Source organism: Erythrolamprus reginae, chromosome 3, assembly GCF_031021105.1.
Source record: "Erythrolamprus reginae isolate rEryReg1 chromosome 3, rEryReg1.hap1, whole genome shotgun sequence".
Taxonomy (NCBI): domain Eukaryota; kingdom Metazoa; phylum Chordata; class Lepidosauria; order Squamata; family Dipsadidae; genus Erythrolamprus; species Erythrolamprus reginae.
The window spans coordinates 207,095,053-207,116,858 of NC_091952.1; the positions used below are offsets into that span (position 1 = coordinate 207,095,053).

The following is a 21,806-nucleotide window of genomic DNA, read 5'->3' on the forward strand; positions in this document are numbered from 1 at the left end:
ACAAATAAGTTTTTACAAGGTGAAATGACTGCATAGATATACTTCATAACTGGAGACATTCTGTGGTTTCACATGTAATATAATGATAAAGATATAGGTCATTTAATCATGCATTAATTAAATGTCAGAGAGGACACAATGAACCACAAAGGACATATGAATGACAGTGATACTTCATTGTGTTGTTTTCCTTATGTTAATAACTTTTATTAAATGGTGTACGTATGTAGTGTCTGTGTGGGTAAGTAACGCATGCATATTTCACAAAATTTTCCAGCAAAATAAAACAGTTTGGGTTAAAGATACTACAACACTATTTATTGTCTTTCTTTGTGATCACTGGAATTTTCTAAATGTTGTACAACTTATCTATCTAGTCTGAGGTATAATTTGTGTCATGTTCAGTATTGTCTTTTTCCCATGTCCTTTTTGTCAGGAACCCTATTTCTTATTTTTGTGTTGGTCGGAAAAACATTCTCATACATATATTTTTGTATGTATTTAAACTGCAACAATACAGCTTTTCAGTTTTCTTTGCCCTCTGTATCAAACTCTGATCCTCTCAGAATGTCCTCTGGAGGGCTGCTCCATGTAAAAGACTGGGGCAGTGGGTTCAAAGAGAAATTTTTTAATGCTACCGTTCCATTGTTCTCCTTGCTTTATTTATTGCAATGCAATTCTTACCTCAACATAACTACAGATTTTTCTGCATTGTCTACCTGGATTTCCTGTCCTTTCCTTAAAGCAATTAATTTTGAAGTTTCTTTTTCTAAATATGCAATTTCTTGATTGATTTTAGTAAATTGGCTTGAAATGCCTAAATATTTCTCCTGAAAATTAAGAAAAAAAAGGTTTAAAAGCACAATTACATGCAATGATGCATTAAATTGCTTATCCCAAAAACAGAACTATTTTTATAACTGCAGTTGAAAATGTAATGCAAGTTAGGTAACATGATTTTGGTAAAGGTACACTTGTTTAAATCAGTTATTGTTTTGAAATATGTTTTACAAATAAGATAATTTCATTTTTGTGCATTGCTCAATATGTCTTTCCTGTGCTTTTTATTATTGTTTCATGTGATAAGAAAGCCCTGGCTCTCCTGGCCTTCTGAAAGGCCCTAAAATAATGGCTTTGCTGGCAGGCCTGGTAAGGTCATTGAATTCTAACACCTCTGTTCTGGCCTACTGATGAATGAAGGATAGATGAATGCTTTTATTGTGGGGCCTTTTCACTTTGTATCCATTTTATTGTTGTTCACCGCCCTGAATCTTTGTGGGGAAGGGCGGCATATAAATATGAACAAACAAACAAACAAGTGATTTTCACTGTCAGGAAGAATGCATAGGGGGACCCCCATCTACTTGGAAAAGATTATTCTGAAACTACATGGAGCTCAATCATATATGAAAGTCACCCAGAAAGTAATGCACCACATTTTTTTTCTCAGACTATAGTACTGGTACGAATGTGAAACTTTAGATATACAGTGATCCCTCGATTTTCGTGGGGGTTACGTTCCAAGACCTCCCGCGAAAATCGATTATCCGCGATATAGCGGCGCGGAAGTAAAAACACCATCTGCGCATGCGCGCCGCTTTTCCATGGCCGCGCAAGGGCTTGAAGTTGAAGGTGGGGAGCGACGAAAGTGCGGAGGCTGGCAATGGTTGTTTTTAATGTCGGCCACCCCCCCAGCGCCTCCGGCCTCCTCGTCGCTACCCCCCGCCCGATTCGCCCCTCTCACCGGCTTTCTTGGGGCACGAGTCCTCCTGCAGCAGCACTGGCGGCAACGGCTTCTCGGCTTTTAGAATGCCTGCCTCCTTCCTTCCTTCCCTCCCTCCTTCCTTCCCTCCCTCCTTCCTTCCCTCCTTCCTTCCCTCCCTCCTTCCCTCCTTCCTTCCCTCCCTCCTTCCTTCCCTCCCTCCTTCCCTCCCTCCTTTCTTCCCTCCCTCCTTCCCTCCTTCCCTCCCTCCTTCCTTCCCTCCTTCCCTCCTTCCTTCCCTCCTTTCTTCCCTCCCTCCTTTCTTCCCTCCCTCCCTCCCTCCTTCCCTCCCTCCTTCCTTCCCTCCCTCCTTCCCTCCCTCCTTCCCTCCTTTCTTCCCTCCCTCCCTCCTTCCTTCCCTCCTTCCTTCCCTCCTTAATTCCCTCCCTCCCTCCTTCCCTCCTTCCCTCCTTCCTTCCCTCCCTCCTTAAATACTGTACAGTAATGACAGAATAAAAAACCCCAGCCCTCACCTGTGTTTGAATTTCATTCACTCAGTCATTCATTCATTCTTCTGTATGCCACTCAGTCCCAACACTTTTAACCCATAAATTACCATTTCCCATCCCCTTAATTACCATTTCCCCTTCCCATTACAGTACCTCTACCTGTACCTGTACACATTGAATAAGACACTTAGTCATCCTGATAATAAATGATAACAATATTTATTTACATTTTTTTGGGGGGGTTGTTAGCATAACTAGGATAACTCGGGATCTTCTTCTATCACCATTTCATCGGGCACTTCTACAATGGACGCTGCAGGTGATGGTGTGACACACCTCTTGGTTTTCGTGACAAACATAGTTATGGGCAGTTGTTGGCGCAGTTTCTTTTTCTGGGCTAACATGGCTCTGTATGGTGCAAAGGTGTTGTCAAGGGAGGCCTTAAATTGTATAGAGCGAGTCATGTTGGGATCCCAAAGTTCCACCATGCGTTGTACATGTGCAGCAGCTCTGTTCAGTTCTGCAAGCCGCTCAAGCGTTAGGCCAACATCTTCTTCTTCCCCAGCTTGTTCAGCTTCCTCTTCCTCCTCTTCTTCACTCGCTGACCTGGTCAGCTCCTCCAGACCTTTGTCTGTCAGCGGTAGGCCATGCTCATCAAGCAAACCATTGACTTCATCTGGTGTCATGTCAACGAAGCCTTCTCCACCCAGTGCCTGTGCCAGCTTCACAGAGTTCTGGACTGCAGCATCTTGAATTTCTTCGGGAGCAAATCCCTTGTAATCATGCACCACTTCTGGCCACAATTTCTTCCAGCAGGCATTCATTGTCTGTGACTTCATATCCATTAAGGCATTCTGAATGTTCTTCAGACACGATGCAATCGTGTACTGACGCCAGTAGGCCTTCAATGTGAAGTTTTCATCAGCATCCATTGCTTCCACGATGCTTCCAAGGGAATTGCGCATGTACAGTGCCTTAAATGCACGGATAACACCTTGATCCATCGGCTGGATAAGCGATGTGGTGTTTGGTGGCAAGAATTTGACTTGCACCCCAGCATGTTCATGTGCCAGGTCATCATGGCCTCCAGCATTGTCCATTAGGAGAAGCACTTTGAAATTGAGTCCTTTGCCAGCCAAATAATCCTTCACCTGTGGGATGAAGCACTGATGAAACCAGTCCCGCGTGAGGGGTTTTGTAATCCATGCTTTAGGATTATGCATCCAGTACACTGGCAATGCATTCTTATTTCTGTTCTTGAGGGCTCTTGGATTTCGTGACTTATAAATTAGCCCTGGCTTCATCAAAAAGCCTGCTGCATTCCCACACATCATCAAAGTCACCCGATCTTTCATGGCCTTAAAGCCAGGGGCTTTGGCTTCATCTTGCATCAAGAAAGTCCGTGAAGGCATCCTCTTCCAGAACAGGCCTGTTTCGTCCATGTTGAACACCTGTTCTGGAAGGTAGCCCCCTTCTTCAATTAGGTCTTTAAACGTGCCCTGGACGTACTTTTCGGCTGCACCTGTATCTGCTGAGGCAGCTTCTCCATGCAATGACACACTCTTCAGGCCATAGCGCCGTTGAAATTTCTCGAACCACCCTTTGCTTGCTGTGAATGTGTATGGGGCTGAAGAAGCAGAAGATGTTGATGGCTGGGGGTCTTCAGAGTCATCAGCACCTTCACCAGCACCTGCATCTGCAGAGAATGACAGGAAAGGGAGAGAGAAGTGACTTGAATGAAAGCATTATGGTAAATGCCCGCCTCCTTCCTTCCTTCCTTCCCTCCTTCCCTCCCTGCTTCCTTCCCTCCTTCCCTCCTTTCTTCCCTCCCTCCTTCCTTCCCTCCTTCCTTCCCTCCTTCCTTCGTTCCCTCCTTCCTTTCCTCCTTCCTTCCCTCCTTCCTTCCCTCCTTCCCTCCTTTCTTCCCTCCCTCCTTCCTTCCTTCCCTCCTTCCTTTCCTTCTTCCTTCCTTCCCTCCTTCCTTCCCTCCTTCCTTCCCTCCGTCCTTCCTTCCCTCCTTCCTTCCCTCCTTCCCTCCTTTCTTCCCTCCCTCCCTCCTTCCTTCCCTCCTTCCCTGCCTGCTTCCTTTCCTCCTTCCTTCCCTCCTTCCTTCCCTCCTTCCTTCCCTCCCTCCCTCCTTCCCTCCTTCCTTCCTTCCCTCCCTCCTTCCTTTCTTAAAAAGCACTTAAATAATGACAGAATAAAAAACCCCAGCCCTCACCTGCGTTTCCCTCATCTGCATCGCCTCCTTCTGTGTTTGCAAGACGGTTGTACAGTTGCTGTGCCTTTGTCCGTATGGTGCTGGTATCCAAAGCAATGCTCTTTTTGCGGCAGTCTTGTAACCACACGGACAAAGCAGCTTCCATCTTCATAAGGCATTTGTTTCTAGGCACCATTCTTTTTGCAGCCTTGTTGAATGTCATCAGAGAAGTTTGCCTTATCTTCTTTTCGTCTTTCCGAATGTATCGCACACTCGATTCGTTGATCCCATAATGCCGACCAACATCTGCATAAGAGCGTCCCTCTTTCAGCATGTCCAAAAGTTCAATTTTCTCCTTAATTGTCAGCATCTTCCTGCTCTTTTTAGCGTCGCTGCCTCCGCTCCGCGTGCAACGTTTAGGAGCCATCTTCCAACAAGTCTGAACAAGTTCCAAAAGTTCCACAGCACGCTGGGCAAACAACACTGATTGGCCGAGATTTCTGTCCATCAGCAGTCGGGCGAAATTTTTGCTTTTTTTTTGCGATGGCAAAGCTGATTGGCCGAGATTTCGTCCAATCAGCATTGGCAGACGTTAGTTTGGTGATGACATATGACATCATCGGGGCGGGAAAAACCGTGGTGTAGAAAAAAAAACGCGGACTATTTTTAAATTATTATTTTTTGAAAAACCGTGGTATAGCGTTTCACGAAAATCGAGGGATCACTGTACATTATTTGAATCGTCAGGAGTGAGTGTGTAAATTTTGCATTTCTTCAGACAGATAGCGCAGCTGCAGCAGTGTTTTGAAATGACGTCTGTAAGTGATGTATGTTACAAGAAGCGTGTCGTCATGAATTTCTCACTGCGGAGAAAGAAACTATTGGGAACGTTCACAAATGTTTGTGTACAGTTTATGGACAATCTGCAGTCAACAGAAGTATGGTTAGTCACTGGGCACAGAGGGTGAGGGTGAAGAGGTGATTCGCACAGTGCAGAAATTGCTTAGTGACCAGAACAAGGAGTGTTACTGACAAGGCATACATGCCCTTGTGTCTCGCTGGAGGGAGGTCATAGAACGGAACAGAGATTACATGGAAAAATAGGGAGTGTAGAAGAAACATCATTCTTTCTTGTGTGTAAGTTTCATTATGTTCAATAAATAATTGTTGAAAAAAAATGTGGTGCATTACTTTCTGGGCGAGCCCCATAGTTTGAACTGGGGTTGGCAAACAATTTAGTTATTGAGGTATTGATGTCTCCACCCTCTTGGCCCTCATAAAGAGGCTCAAAACTTGGTTCTGTTGATTGGCCTGGATACCCTGATGGGGCATTCTATGCTGAAGATGGTTAATGGATTAAGAAGAACATCCTATCCCTATCCACATTGTACCTAATTTCTGTTAACTTTAATATTTAATGTTTTAATGTGTTGCATTTTTGCTTTGATGACAGGTGCTTTTACTTGACAGTGGGATGGGTGACATACAAATTTAGTAAGTAAACAAGCAAGCAAGCAAGCAAGCAAGCAAGCAAGCAAGCAAGCAAGCAAGCAAGCAAACAACTCTTTTTCTCATTGTTGTTCTGGAGGTATTTTCCATGTTAACATGGTAATACAACAGAGCTTTTTTTTTGTTTTTGGTGCTGTATTTGTGCAATTTCCTGTAAAGGAAATGCAAAATACTGTATCATCCTGGGACCATATGAAACTAAGTAGCTGATTGGGTTTTGGAGCTGATCCATGGGGATGGTAGAAGCAAGGATAGCTTGCAATGATAAAAATACAGTATATGGATATGAAAAGTACTGAGTGCTGAGTGGTAGGGCTAACGGTGTTCAGATTACAATTTCCCTGACTACGTTTAGATTTATTTGCGATTGCAATTTTTCATTATTCTGTATTCTAGGATACAATAATTTTCAATTTTTTCCAATTACCCATGGGTGTAAGGGACTTTAATCAATGCAGCTGTTGTCCTTATTATTATTCAAAAAAGAATTAGGGACTCTAGAGTAAGATTAAAATCATTGTTTTGATTAAATTATAGATGTGAACTCTCCTGGTTAGCCACATTAATTTCTCAATCGCTTACAAAAATGCACAATAAAAACCAATGCAACACAACAATAATACACATAAGACATTATATACAAAAGCCTGCAATTATAAATACATTCATATAAATGCGGTATTCATAATAGTAGCCAGAATATCTCATTTGCTAATATAGACAAGTACAGTAGTAAACATCTACCATAATTTACAAAAAGATGCCATCTGCTGTGCAAAGGTATAATCAGCAGGCTATTTCTATGAGAGTTGAAAACTTTTTCTTCCTCATACTAATTTTTTCCTTCCTTTCTTCAAAGGCCCCATATTCATAAGAAATAAATAGAAGTGACCCCAACATGAATATGTATTTTACTCCAGCTCAGGATTAAGGATATGATTAAGTTCATTTAAGAAAGGGAAAGGAATACTGTACCACATAGAGAAAGGTTTAGATATATTCAAAATAAGAGACGACAAGCATCTGTTTAGCATTTAAAAATAAACAAAATGTATTAATGCTATTATTAAAACATTCACCTTTTTATCATTTAATAGGTCCTGAAAATGTTTCTTTTTATTTTCTAATTCGTTTTTCACATTTTCCTCCTTCTCATCAAGTTCAATGATCTTCTCAGTTAATTCGGCTATTTTCTGAAAAATACAAATGGCAGACCAAAAAACAATAATAGAATCTAATCAAAATGAAGTCTGATATATTTGTTATTAAACTTTATCACTTCCATGCAGTCATTGGCCAGGTTTCTCGAATCCTTAGCAACAGTTCTATCCAATGTTTCTACTACGGAACTTTATTCATCCATAGAGTCAGTCAGTTGCTCCCTCCGGATGGTTTTATGTTTTACGGTGGTTCTCCTCCTACTTCTCTGGCCAAAACCTGGCACAGAATAGATGAAATGCTACTGGTTCAGCCCAGTTCGGGTGTACCAGGCTGCGCCCACCCACCTGGACCACCCAGACGCCATGAAGTATGTGCTTCTGAACCAGTAGGAAAGGTAAGTAAATTTCACTGCTGTGCCCGAGTGTAAAGAAAACGATGAAGCCAGCCCTCAGAAAGCCTGAGGAAGACAGTGGAGCCTGGCAAGTTATCATGGCTACGGAAAAGATGGAGAAAATCACTACATCTAAGCAGATGGATTAGGGAAAAGTTCCCACCAGTAGAATGTCATTCACTCCACTTCTTGGAGATAGTGGCTGCGAAACTGAACTTGCGGTGTTTCCTGCGGAGTAAGCTGATTTAATAATTTAGCAGATCAGGTTCCTAGGCCCTAATAAAATCCAAAAGCCATGGACTATAGAGGGTGGCACTGATCTTAGTGATGGACATTTTTAATTAACAGTTAAGTAACCAAACATAAAAAAATTTACTCTTAAAATGAGGATGCTTACGTAATACTAGCTTTCACTAAAACATATGTACAAGTAAAAACAAACATGTACAATTGCTCGCACATTCCTAATAAGCCTTTTGGCCTTTATCACATTGATTCTATTGAGTTTTGTCCCTTGGGTATGAGCTGATAGCATTAATTACTGCCATTAATGTGCCATTTTGAAAATATAATTATTTCAATCACTTTTTTCTCGTATCACTGATGCCATAAATAACTCCAGAGAAGTTATTTTACATTTAATTTCATACTGAAATGTTGATTTATTCCAAATGCCAATTTGTGTTCCATTATATTCTGTGAAGGAAATGCAAAAGCACTTAACAGGGGAAGCATAATGGAGCAATATTTCAACATGTTCTTATTTAACTTACCTCAGTAAGTTCGTTGTGTACATTTCTATTTTTTTCCAGTATTTCTTCTTGTTCAGCTAAAAGCAGCTCATATTTTTTTAATTTACTGTTAAACTTTTCCTCTAGTTTGTTTTGCTCCCTTTTCTTTCTTTCTAACTCTGCTTTTAGTTCTCTAATTCTTTCCTGTTTATAAAATCAAGAGTTTATAAAATGTTTAGTGAAGTACTTGAACTAAAGGGAGATATCCAAAAATAGACAGTTTAAGTTTCTCAAAAGTACATATCTGAGACAGACATTGAATGAAACATTTAATATCCACACACTATATTTTAAGCATACCATTGCATTTTCATGGTAATTTTAAAAGTCTCCAAGATTTATGCTTTTTAAATAATTTCTTAAATGATGGATTCCTGTGAGCAAGCTGGGAAGAAGATGCAAAAAGACTTTGAATTACAAAATCTGCTATGGTAGAAATATGGAAGTTGTAGTTGAAACTGCCTGATTCCTGGTAGAAAATATGCTACTAACATCATTACAATTGTTTTTCAAAATGTCATATCTTTATAGTCAGTTTTTCACAATGTTACTTTTCTGTTGGGCTGCTGGATGGAATAGTAGGCAATGGAGAATAGAATAGAATAGAATTCTATATTGGCCAAGTGTCATTGGACACACAGGGAATTTGTCTTTGGTGCATATGCTCTCAGTGTACATAAAAGAAAAGATACATTTGTTTAAAATTATGAGATAAAACACAATGATTGTCATAGGCTACAAATAAGCAATCAGGAAACAATCAATATTAATATAAATTGTAATAATACAAGCTACAAGTTATAGTCATACAGTCGTAAGTGGGAGGAGATGGGTGATAGTTAAGATAATAAGACTAATAGTAATAACAGAGGGAATTATACACTTCCGTAACCTGGAGCATCCAAATGAAATGCTATAATGATTCCATTATCCAAACTGAATCATTGTTTTCTTTCATAATCTTGATTTTTATCAGATGCCTATGAAATTTTCTGTCCTATATTTAAATTCAAAGATGTTTTTAAATTAAAAAATAAAAAACCTCCTTCCTGTATATATCATATGTCATTTTTTCACATTATTAGATTGAGCCCAGGTGTAAAAATATGTTCTAGATAATCTATTTCAAATTGAATGCATAGGGGTTGAGTGAAAAAAGAGATGTACAGTGATCCCCCGCTCGTTGCGAGGGTTCCGTTCCAGGACCCCCCGCAACGAGCGGGTTTTCGCGAAGTAGCGCTGCGGAAGTAAAAACACCATCTGCGCATGTGCAGATGGTGTTTTTACTTCCGCAGCGCTAGCGAGGAGCCGAAGATTGGGGGCGGCGCGAGTGTTTTAAAACATCCCCGCCGACATGGGGGGCTCGCTAGCACCCCCCTAACCCGGGTTGGGGGTTTGGGGGGGTGCTAGCGAGCCCCCCATGTCGGCGGGGACGTTTTAAAACACCCGCGCGACTTTCCAATGAGTTCCGAAGACAAACGCGTTGTCTTCGGGACTCATTGGAAAGTCGCGCGAGTGTTTTAAAACGTCCCCGCCGACATGGGGGGCTCGCTAGCACACCCCCGAACCCCCAACCCGGGTTTGGGGGTGTGCTAGCGAGCCCCCCATGTCGGCGGGGACGTTTTAAAACACCCGCGCGACTTTCCAATGAGTCCCAAAGACGAGCCCCCCCATGTCGGCGGGGACGTTTTAAAACACCCGCGCGACTTTCCAATGAGTCCCGGAGACAACACGTTTGTCTTCGGGACTCATTGGAAAGTCGCGTGGGTGTTTTAAAACGTCCCCGCCGACATGGGGGGCTCGCTAGCACACCCCCAAACCCGGGTTGGGGGTTCGGGGGTGTGCTAGCGAGCCCCCCATGTCGGCGGGGACGTTTTAAAACACCCGCGCGACTTTCCAATGAGTCCCGGAGACAACGCGTTTGTCTTCGGGACTCATTGGAAAGTCGCGCGGGTGTTTTAAAACGTCCCCGCCGGCATGGGGGGCTTCCTAGCAGCCCCCCAAACCCGGGTTGGGGGTCCGGGGGGTGCTGGCAAGCCCCCCCATGCTGGTGGCGACATTTTAAAACAGCCGCGCCGCCCCCAATCTTCGGCTCCTCGCTAGCGGGCAGGCAGGCGGCTCCTCGCTAGCGGGCAGGCAGGCGAGAGCTAGCGCCAGCGAACGGCTTGTCCGTGCTCGCTCTGGCCGCTTTCGAGCTGAGTCCTGAAGCGAATTCGCTTCAGGACTCAGCTCCAAAGCGGCGAGAATGAACGGTGTGGGCGGGCGAAGGGCGGGCGGCAGCAAGGAGTTTGCGTGGGCGGTGGGGAAACTCCTTGCTGATGCCCGCTGCTCGCCCTCCCGCCAGCAAGAGGGGGAAGACCCAGGGAAGCCGCCCAGCAGCTGATCTGCCGGGCACCATCTACGCATGCGTGCCCATAGAAAAAAGGGCACGCATGCGCAGATGGTGTTTTGACTTCCGGGTTGAAAAATCGCGAATTACCCTGTTCGCAATGGTCGGGGATGCAATAACCGGGGGATCACTGTATTCATGGGTTTAAAAAGAAAGGTCATAAGGTCATCTAGGGCTGATGATTCCTTCCCTGCAAGGCAAGAAAAACAGACATGCAAAAAAACAGCTTTGCATAAATTCTTCTTTAAAGAAGAATTTAAAGTTTTTAAAGTACTCATAATTTAGTGAAATGATTTTAATGCTGTGCATAACTTGGTATTCAAGCAATCTTCCCATACATCATGTCATAAATTATACAGTTGTGTGTGTGTGTGTGTGTGTGTGTGTATGTGTGTGTGTGTATATATATATATATACATATACATATATATATATATATATATTTGTTTTCGTAAATTTTCACGGGTATATGTATGTAGATTGTTCTGAGTTCGGGTTTTGCCCTGTGTAATATTTTGCATGTTTATGCGACGTTTCGGTGAAATCACATCCACCATCATCAGGCTGAAGTTTCCAAGCTTCGTGCTGTTGTAAAATTTTACATTTTACAACAGCACGAAGCTTGGAAACTTCAGCCTGATGATGGTGGATGTGATTTCACCGAAACGTCGAGGTCTCACTCGTCATCTTCAGGCTGGTGTTTCTGTCCTTCTTCTCAGGCGAACACTGCGAGACCTGAGCTGCATTCCTTCTATAAATACTGGTGGCTGGGTGTGGTTTGATGGCTCAGCAATTGCCTGCTGTGTAGAAACTTCCTGGTGAGTCAGTGGGGTAACAATTGGGGTCGTTGATGTAGCTGAGGTATGCTGATTAGTTAATGGTTGTAGATGAGGCGTGCCTGAAGATGACGAGTGAGACCTCGTCGAAACGTCGCCAGAAATGTCCAAATCCTACACGGGAAGAAACCCGAATATACCAAGACCGTCATATCTGTACCCGTGAAAATCTACGAAAACAAATATATATATAAATATATATAATATATATATAATCTGAACTAATATTTTAAAAGTTATTTTCCTTACCTGGGTCAGCTTCCATGCACTTATTTCATCTCTAATTTGTTTTTTAATATTCTCTTCCAAATTCTATAACATAAATAGAACAAATGCAATCAATAGGAGTAGACAAAAAAGTACAGAAACTACCACAAAATAATCTGCAAATCAGATGAAAAAGGGATCAGTTGGATTACTTTTGTAACTAACCAATTTAAGCATTTCATTAACCTATGCTCTTTAAAGATTGGCTGTAGCATTTTTAACTTTTGGGTCACTATTTCTACAAAATTTTAATTATTAATACCATAGTACAAGATTGCTTCAATGAAGCATTCCAACTGATCCTTTGGTTTCTCCACCCCACCCCCATATGAGAAGCTTCAGGAAGAAAATGCAACATTAAAAAACCCCCAGAATGTCCAGCTTTTACTGATGGGAAGGTATCAATAATCCAATGCTAGAACTTATATAGGTTATTTTCCACTAATGGAAATAATTAGAGTAATTTCCCAGAGACAGTTTGGCTTAATGGTTAAGATGCTGGCCTGAAAATCAACAGACTGAGTTCTAGTCCCATCTTAGACCCAAATCTTAAATAGGTGACTCTGGGCCAGTTATTCTGTCTTAGCCTTAAGAAGTGGGTAATCAAATTGCTTCTTTCTTTTTTAGTTACCCAAACATTTAAAAATTTGTCTTAGGGTACAAGGGAATTGGCAAGTTATTTGAAACAGTATTAGAACTTGTATAATGTTGCAAAGAAATCACTGTAGTAAAAAAAGTATTCTTGTAACTTGACTGTAACTTGTTACTTGTACAGTGGCACCTCTACTTACAAACTTAATTCCTTCCATGACCAGGTTCTTAAGTAGAAAAATTTGTAAGAAGAAGCAATTTTTTCCCATAGGAATCAATGTAAAAGCAAATAATGTGTGCGATTGGGAAATCACAGGGAGGGTGGAGGCCCTGTTTCCTCCCAGGAGATTCCTAGAGAGGCCCCATGGAGGTTTCTCCCTGCCTTTTCCGGCCCTGTTTCCTCCAGGAGATTCCTAGACAGGCCCCATGGTGGCTTCTTCCTGCCTTTCCTGGTTACAGTTTTGCAGGGTTGGGTTTGTAAGTGGAAAATGGTTCTTGAGAAGAGGCAAAAAAAATCTTGAACACCTGGTTCTTATCTAAAAAAGTTCATAAATAGAGGTGTTGGTAAGTAGAGGTACCGCTGTATTCTTAAGTTTTTTATTAATATCATTTCCTGATTGCTTATTTGTCCCCTATGACAATCATTAAGTGTTGTATCTCATGATTCTTGACAAATGTATATTTTCTTTTGTGTACTCTGGGAACATATGCACCCAAGACAAATTCATTGTGTCCAATCACACTTGGCCAATGAGAACTCTATTCTGTTCTGTTCTAAGCACCTTAACCACCACACCAAACTGGCTCTTTATTTAGTTACTAATATTTCTTATTGATTGTGGGATAGCAGATGGATCATACCTGAATTAAAAATTATTCTAGTTTCTTTCATACATATTATGTCTTTCTCTTTCCTGATTAATAGAAAATTTACTTTTTAATTCTATAAGACGTATATTTTCAATTATAGAAATTTGAAATAATAAAAAACCTTAATAAAATTCAACTATAATGATTACTTATGTTAGGTGAAGATTTTGACATCCTGTCAAAGTTGTATAAAGAATACAATAAACTTCTTCAATAGCAATGGATGTAAAAGTCTATCTGCAAATATCTTTTTTTTGTTTGTCCCTTGGTTTACAAATAATGCGACAGAAAAGAATAATGCAAAATCTGGTTTAAAACATAGTAGAAAAAGTGACCCAGCAAGCTTCTGGAGCTAGAAAAAAGAATCAGATGTGAATTTTTTCAAAGAAATGAAATAAATATTCATGAAAACATGGAAGGGGGGTTTCAGAAAAAACATTTTTTAAAAATACAAAATTGGATTAATGCAGTAGTATTCTATTCTGTTCAATGCAATTATTTAACTTCTTATAATTAAACACAATAAGAATTCAGTAGAATTAAACAACCTGGAAACGTGATTTTTCTTTAATAATACCGTCATTCAGTTGGTCCAGTCTTGTTTTGGCATCGTCATAAGCCAATTCAGCAGTATAAAGGTCTTTATTTACTTTTTTTAAATGTTCTTCCAGCCTACGAATATTTTTCTGCAAAACCTGAATTTCTGATTGGTATCCCATTTTCCTTTTTGCACTGTTTAAAACAAATTTAAAAACTGCTTATAATATTAGCACTTTTTTAGTAGTTTAGAAATGCTGCATATTTAGTTATGCTTTTATAAAGAAATGTCACCGTTTGCTTCATCCTTCATAATTAGGAGCTCACTCACATAATATTTTTAACATATTTATAGAGTAAACAATAAAACACGATTTACCATTATTAATGTAATCAAACGCTAATCAGACATTTGAAGAACTATAGGCTAAATTAGAAATTTGAAAAAACATCTCAGAAGGCATTTTAGGGTTATTATCAAGAAAACCATTTGAACATGAAATTACTAGGAATCACAAAGATTTGGCTTTTATATCAGTATGGAGTAAAGCTAGAAGAGAACAGATATAATTGAGAGATGTTATATGGCACAGTGATGAAGATGTTGGACTTAACCAGAGTAAATTGTCAATAATATGTCTTCTTAGGTTGGAAGGATACCTATGCAGCAAGATGAGATGGACTAAAGAAGTTTCCTAACATATTTGCTTCAGCTAGAATCTAAGACGACTAAGTCTTAATTGAACTCTAAGGGAAATCCAGCCTAATTCTAATCATATTAGAGCACTGAAAGTTCAATAAGAAACTCATAGTAATTTTTTAAAGAATTTGGATTAAATTGCTTCAAAATTACCTTGAAGACTCTTAGCCAAGCACCATATAGCATCAAACCTAGATCTTTGGTTTTAATTAGTTAGCTGCTGGAAAATAATTCCTTGCAATCACTAAATTTGCAGATCAACTTAGTAACAACTGATCTGCAAATTTAGCGAATGCAAAGAATACTTTCAAAGCTTTCATTAGAAGATCCCTTGTTTGAGTAGAGGCACCATTTTATGGTGGTTCTCCTCCTACCTTTCTGGCTGATCACAGTCGGTGTTAATAGGAGGATAGAATTTGACCCCTAGGCCCCTCCTTTGTGGGGTGCTTCAGGGGTCAGTCCTCTCTCCTCTCCTATTCAATATCTACATGAAACCATTGGGTGAGATCATCTAATGACATGGAGTGAGTTACCAACAGTATGCTGATGACACTCAGCTGTACATTTCCATCTCATGTCAGTTCAGTGAAATGGTGGAGGTGATGTGCCAGTGTCTGGAAGCTGTGAGGGTCTGGATGGGAGAAAAAGCTAAAACTCAACCTTGACAAGATTGAGTGGTTATGGGTCCTCCCTCCTAAGGACTATTCCATCTGTCCATCTTTGGTGCTGAGAGGGGGGATGAAATTTCCCCCTCAGATAGGGTTCGCAACTTGGGTGTGCTCCTAAATCCACATCTGAGGCTACTGTCAGGCTGAAGCCATCATTTGGAGTTAGAGACTTTGGCCTGCCAAAGTAGAAGAGTATCATGGTTACTGGGAGGGGTAGTTGCATTAGAGGGACAGTTACTAGCCAGAACAAATTCCTTTCTTAGAATCCAAGGTCATCTTTTGTTCTGCAGCAGCAGATCTAAGGATGAAGTCGGTGGAATCCCTACAACCAGACTGGTCCTCACAATAAACTTGTGAGTGTGGGGATGAGGGATGAAACTTAACCTGGGTGGGGTACTAGAAGGAAGTTAGTATTGGAATGGCAACAGTGTAACCAACATGGCTCTGTTAATAAATCAAACCTTGGATGAGAGAAGTGGACTGGAACTGATTTATTTCTCAGATGCTACTTGGAGTGTTGACAGCTGTGGCTAGGGGGGCTTTTGCACAAGTTCAACTTGTCTACCAGTTACAGCCCTACCTTGACCAGGAGGCGCTCCCCACACCCTCATCACCCCTCACCTTTTGTAATGCACTCTATTGCAATGCACTCTATATGGATCTTCCATAGAAGAGCATTCAGAGACTTCAGCTGCAAAATGCAGAGGCTCATGCAATAATGGCTGTACCAAAGTATGCCCATACCATTCCAGCATATCACACACCCGTTCAACTTGCATACTTTCAGCACAATGTTAAAAATATCAGTTGGCATGGGTGTCAAGATAAGGGAGTATTTATGCATATGTTTTGGGAATGCTCGGTAGTGCAGAACTTTTGGGGAAAAAGTGCAAGAGGATATCAATAGGATGTTAAATATAAAATGGACAATTACAAAGAAAATGGCATTATTAGTTAAAAGCAACAAGATGGAAGAATTTAGAGAAATAAAAGAAGCAGTGATAGAAAGCGCTCAAGCGGTAATAGTCTTGGGTTGGAAGGATGCGACAAAATGGACAATACAAAATTGGTACTGATACATGGTGTACCATATTCAATTTGAGATTATGGATAAGAGGATGAACTCGGGCAATGAAACTGATCTGCGGGAACTGATGGGACGATGGGACAAGATAAGAGAACATATGATCAGTAGAATTCGAGACCAAGCTACAAGGAATAAATTGGAATCACTTTATAATATGTAAATAGATATATTGCTCTTGAGTTAAAATGGTATATAAAATATGCCCCCATTTTGGTGGAAGGGTACGAATGTTGTCTGGTGGCAGCCACTAATCACTGAGCACCTGTTATTTGTTGTGTGTGTGTTTTATATTTCAAAATCAATAAAAAAAAATTAAAAAAAACCCCATATCATTCCAACCTTACGCGAACTGCATTGGTTACCAGTCAGTCACCAGACGCCATTCAAAGTATTGGTTATCATCTTTAAAGCCGTAAATGGCTCAGGGCTAAACTATTTATGGGATGTATCACTTTTTAGGTCTTTATGTATTTTACAGTATTGTTGTTTTATTACTGTTGTGCTTCTTATTTATTTTAGTATTTGTGATTATTGTTAGCCACCCTGAGTCCTATTGCAATGGTCGGCATATAAATATAATAAACAAACAAACAAAGGAACAAACAAGGTGTTAACACAGTGCCACTTACCTGTCTCTGAATTTGTACATAAATGTAGAATTTTCATATTTAAGATGTTCGATTTCATTTTGCAAACTATCAAACCGCTGAAGATCATTTTCAAGCTTATCCTTCAGTTTTTGTAGATCAGATTCTTTATTGGTTTTCTATAGATAATATACATAGCATATAAATAATTATGAAAAGGCATAATTTAATATGGCATGAGTTGAATGGAAAAACACTTTAAATAAGTGAATGCCAAAACTTACTGAGGTTTGCATAATCGTCACCTCTTTCAAAAACTCCTCTAGCAATTGATTGTTTTCACTTGCTTGTATTGAAACTTTCAACCTCAAACGTCTTTCCTAATATTAAAAATATATTATTTAACATTGATTTGAAACAATATCATAAACGTATTTCATGATAACATTATTGTAGTCTTTAAAAACATTCTATTGTCACAAAAACTTTTTAAAAACTGTATCAACACATGTAGCTTCATTAGTAAGTGTCTGCATAAAAAGGAAAAATAAAAGGACTAGCAAAATATTCTTTAAAAATTATGTTCAATTGTGGCGTGATGGACCTTGAGAAAAATAAAAAGAAATTATATAAGGATGCAAAAGGAACATACTTATATTTATGTTGGTATTCCAAATATAATCCACTAAAGTCCACATCTTCTATAAATTTATAGAATCAACTTCAAAATTAATCTAAATTGATAGATATTGCTACATCTTATGCAGATACATCACATAATCTTAACTATTTTCTGTGTGATTAATTTCCTTTTCTCAGTTTTACCATTTAGATTTATTCGATGACCCCAATTCTTATATTTTCTTTATGCATATATAATTTCTTTATATGATACATAATTTTACAAAGACTATATGTACAGTATATAAATCTCCTGATCTGCATTAGTCCTAAACTGAAATGTTCCTGAAGTTATAAATCTTCTCGTGGAGAATTGCTCAAGCTTCTTGGTTACTTTTATAACTCTTCTGGACCCTACTCAGCTCTTCAAGGTCTGGTATGAACAACATGAATGAGACAGTAATTACTGTGCTTATGGACAAACAACATGAGACACATCTGGTTTGCCACTGAGGAAGCAGAATGCTGGACTAGATACGTTTATCACTTGATACAACATATGTTTGCATCTATCTTGCATCCCAAATTGTCCTCGTTTTGTTTCACAGAAGAACCCTGACAAAGTGAGAAAAGATTCTTGTAAATGAACTGTGGAGCTGTCAGCTTTCTTTCCTCATGAAGCTCTGTCCTATATTATTCAGGTGAGCTCCCTCAGCTCTGTAGAGCAGAGAAAAAAAAGGAAATAATTGTGTGTTGCTTCTCATTATTGATGGGCCATTTTAGCTAGCTGATTTATATTCACAGGAACAGTTACAATATCAATAAAAATTATGTTGATATCAAAATTATGGAGGACTAAATGTATATACATGTAAACATTTATTAGGAAGCGTCACTAAATGGGATTAATTCCATAAATAAGTCTGTGTCCTTAATTATCTGTTATATATGTAAACTTAATGGCACCTATCCTGAGGAGGGGTAAAACAATGTTGATGTTAACCCCAATGGAACCTGTTGGGATCTGTAGGACCTAGTTGATAAAACATGCTGGATACAGATGTTGGAATGTGCAAAATAGAATGCACGTGATTTTTAATTAAATATTTTCACTGCACGATTGAACACATTTATTAATTGATTGCAACTTGCCCAAGTCTTTAGTAGCTACAATTGTAGTATTTCATGTGCTACTCTATTTTTGAATTTTTCATGCTCTACACTTAATATTTAAATCTCACTTTATCACGCCAAGAATTTAAGTCAGCTTTTGTATCTGCTTCTTGTTTGTTTAGTTCTTCAAGGCGATTTTCATTTTCCAGTATTTCCTCCCTCAATCTTTGTATCTTTTCAATGGTGTCAGCATATAACATATCAGTCTCTTTTAACTCATCCCTAAAAAGCAGCAAGAATAAATTATCTATTTCTCCAAATGAATTAAAGATCAAGTGAACATTTACTGTTATAATTGCAGTGCCATCAATCTCAATATAACCATAGTTTATTTTATAACGTTAGTAAATGTAGCAACAGTATATTCTCAAATTCTAGCATTCATGTAAATTTCATTCATTTCCATCTAGAAGATCCTCCAAAATACAGAGAAAGGGGATTTTTTGCTAATGAAAAAAAAAACCTGCAGCAAGAAAGGATAGGAAGAAAACCCTGTTCATGAGTAGAATTCTGCTCCTAGTAGATAGGATCCAATCCAGACATTCATCAAAACTTGATGTTTAATATGGTGAGGAATTTCTGATTTTAAATTCCTTCTTTTGATAATCCTCAATGACATACAATTAAGGGAACTGCTAAGCATAATATATCATAAATAGTATTGGGCGAACCCAACAAAGTTCGGGCTTGGCGAACTTAACCGAACTTGGCAGCGGAGTTTCGGTAAGTTCGCCGAACCCAAACCTGAACAGCAGCAGTGCCACTGCGGCGTCCTTTTCCGTAAAAATAAACAAGGAGGTGGGGAATTCTCCACCTCCTTTTGCTTCCTTTTACTTTTATGGAAAAGGATGCCGCAGTGGTGCTGGAAGCAAAAGGAGGTGGGGAATCCCACAATGGGATTCCGGGGGCGGGGCTTTGACGTCACAGAGACTCCTTCCTCCCCGTTTCAGCCGGCCAGGAAGAAGTCTCCGTGACGTCAAAGCCCCGCCCCTGGAATCCCATTGTGGGATTCCCCACCTTCTTTTGCTTGCAGCGCCACAAGCAAAAGGAGGTGGGGAATCCCACAATGGGATTCCCCACTCTCCTCCTGAGCGGCGGAGCTTTGCGGTGTTCGAGCAAACACCGAACACTGAACCCAAACTTTTAAAAAAGTTCGGGTTCGGCATGTCGAACACTGCAAAGTTCAGCATAAGCCCAAACTTTGCAAGTTCGGTTCGCCCAACACTAATCATAAACACAGACGTTACGCTCCCAAGTCATAGAACTGTTTTGTTGTAATTAGACATATTGCCTAAATTATGAGTGCTATCACTGATAAAAGATACTTTTTTCCTATATAATAATTAAGAATTCCCAAAAAATTCTGTACACAAAACAGTTGTTTTTGGCTGGTCCATGCCTGAAATTAAACATACATTTAAGATGTATTGGTTCATGCCATGAACAAAGTGGATGTAGCAGGTGTCTTTCATAGAAGGGGAAAAGCTAGGAAAAACCAAAGACATTGACTGTGGAAGATGAAGGAAGGGATGGAAGGACAAGGCTGGTACGTATTCCTCCTTCTTTCTCTTCATCCCCTCAGTAGCAACCAACTTGACATACTGGACTAATTTCCTCCCTCTCCCTGCAACTCAGCATGGCAAGATCCACTAGCTCACCTTCCTTATGCCCTTCCTCCCTCCTGTACAGAGTGTAAGAGAGATTTTTTAAAAAAACCCAAAACCTTCCAGAATCCATTCTTCATTCATTTCTGGCTACAAGAAAATTCTACAAGCTTTGCCTGTATCACATAGTAGCTTAAATTAATACCTTAATTAATCCTTACCAATTACTTCTTTTCCTCCCTTTAGCAAAAGCTCTACTATTTCTCTTATTCTCTCAAAACCTTGCAGGGATTTGCCCTGGCTGAGAATTGGATAAGGTTGAACGGAAGAATCTAAATATTCTTTATATTTATACAACATAGCTTTGCTCAGTCACTCATGCCCTCATCACCTCGAGGCTTGACTACTGTAACGCTCTCTACAGGGGGCTACCTTTGAAAAGTGTTCGGAAACTTCAGATCGTGCAGAATGCAGCTGCGAGAGCAATTATGGGCTTCTCTAAGTATGCCCATATCACTCCAACACTCCGCAGTCTGCATTGGTTGCCGATCAGTTTCCGGTCACAATTCAAAGTGTTGGTTATGACCTATAAAGCCCTTCATGGCACCGGACCAGAATATCTTCGGGACCGCCTCCTGCCGCACGAATCCCAGCAACCGGTTAGGTCCCACAGAGTCGGCCTTCTTCGGGTCCCGTCGACTAAACAATGTCGTCTGGCGGGACCCAGGGGAAGAGTCTTCTCTGTGGGGGCCCCGACCCTCTGGAACCAGCTCCCCCCTGAGATTAGGATTGCCCCCACCCTCCCTGCCTTTCGTAAACTCCTTAAGACCCACCTCTGCCGTCAGGCATGGGGGAACTAAAACACCTCCCCCTTGCCCATGTTGTTTTGTTGATTGATTGAGTGCCTGTTTTTTATATATATTGGGATTGTTTTATGACATTACTAATTTTAAATTGTAATTAGATTGGTGGGCATTGGATTTGTTATTATGTATTGTTTTTTTATTATTGTTGTGAGCCGCCCTGAGTTTGCGGAGAGGGGCGGCATATAAATCCAATAAATCTAATCTAATCTAATCTTTCAAAAAGAATCAAGATCTGTTATATTGGGACTCATCTTTTCTATGTATAAATGGAAATTGCCTGAAGAATAATTATCTTTAAAAGTTAAGATATACAGTACTTACCTAAGTTGTCTTAATATAGTCTCATCAGCTTCTATTTGCTCAAACATATATTGTCTTTTTGCTTCACATTCTTCTTCTTTTTCTTCATGCAACTTTTGCACTTCCAAATATTTCTGATGAACAACATCATACTGAGCTCTTGCCTTTGAAAAAAACCCCAGAAATTAATTTACAACATAAAACTAATATATCATAAGGATTATGATAACAATACTCAAGGACCATAATAAGATATTATTTTAATTCTGCATTCATCATTCCTGCATCTATTTTCCTAAAATAAACCAATTTAGTTTAATGGAATTAAATCTACATAACATTGTGCACGCATATATAAGTTTCTTTAGGAAACTGTGGACACAGATATAGTCACCTAGCTATTTTTCCAAAAAGAAACTAGAATCTTTCCCTTGGCTATAGAGAATA

General features: G+C 39.9%; 1 protein-coding gene across 6 annotated transcripts in view; it reads right to left on the bottom strand.

Annotated features, from left to right (window-relative positions):
* CCDC178 (coiled-coil domain containing 178) overlaps nucleotides 1-21,806 on the bottom strand; it is a 166,339-nt gene that overhangs the window by 110,417 nt on the left and 34,116 nt on the right. For all 6 annotated transcript variants that reach the window (XM_070747714.1, XM_070747710.1, XM_070747709.1 and 3 more), the window contains 9 exons: nucleotides 21,381-21,523; nucleotides 18,658-18,811; nucleotides 17,080-17,175; nucleotides 16,838-16,974; nucleotides 13,765-13,948; nucleotides 11,738-11,800; nucleotides 8,246-8,407; nucleotides 7,000-7,113; nucleotides 685-830 (listed from right to left, as the gene is read on the bottom strand). In XM_070747714.1, coding sequence (XP_070603815.1) covers nucleotides 685-830; nucleotides 7,000-7,113; nucleotides 8,246-8,407; nucleotides 11,738-11,800; nucleotides 13,765-13,948; nucleotides 16,838-16,974; nucleotides 17,080-17,175; nucleotides 18,658-18,811; nucleotides 21,381-21,523 — 1,199 coding nt within the window. The remainder of the gene's footprint in view (nucleotides 1-684; nucleotides 831-6,999; nucleotides 7,114-8,245; nucleotides 8,408-11,737; nucleotides 11,801-13,764; nucleotides 13,949-16,837; nucleotides 16,975-17,079; nucleotides 17,176-18,657; nucleotides 18,812-21,380; nucleotides 21,524-21,806) is intronic.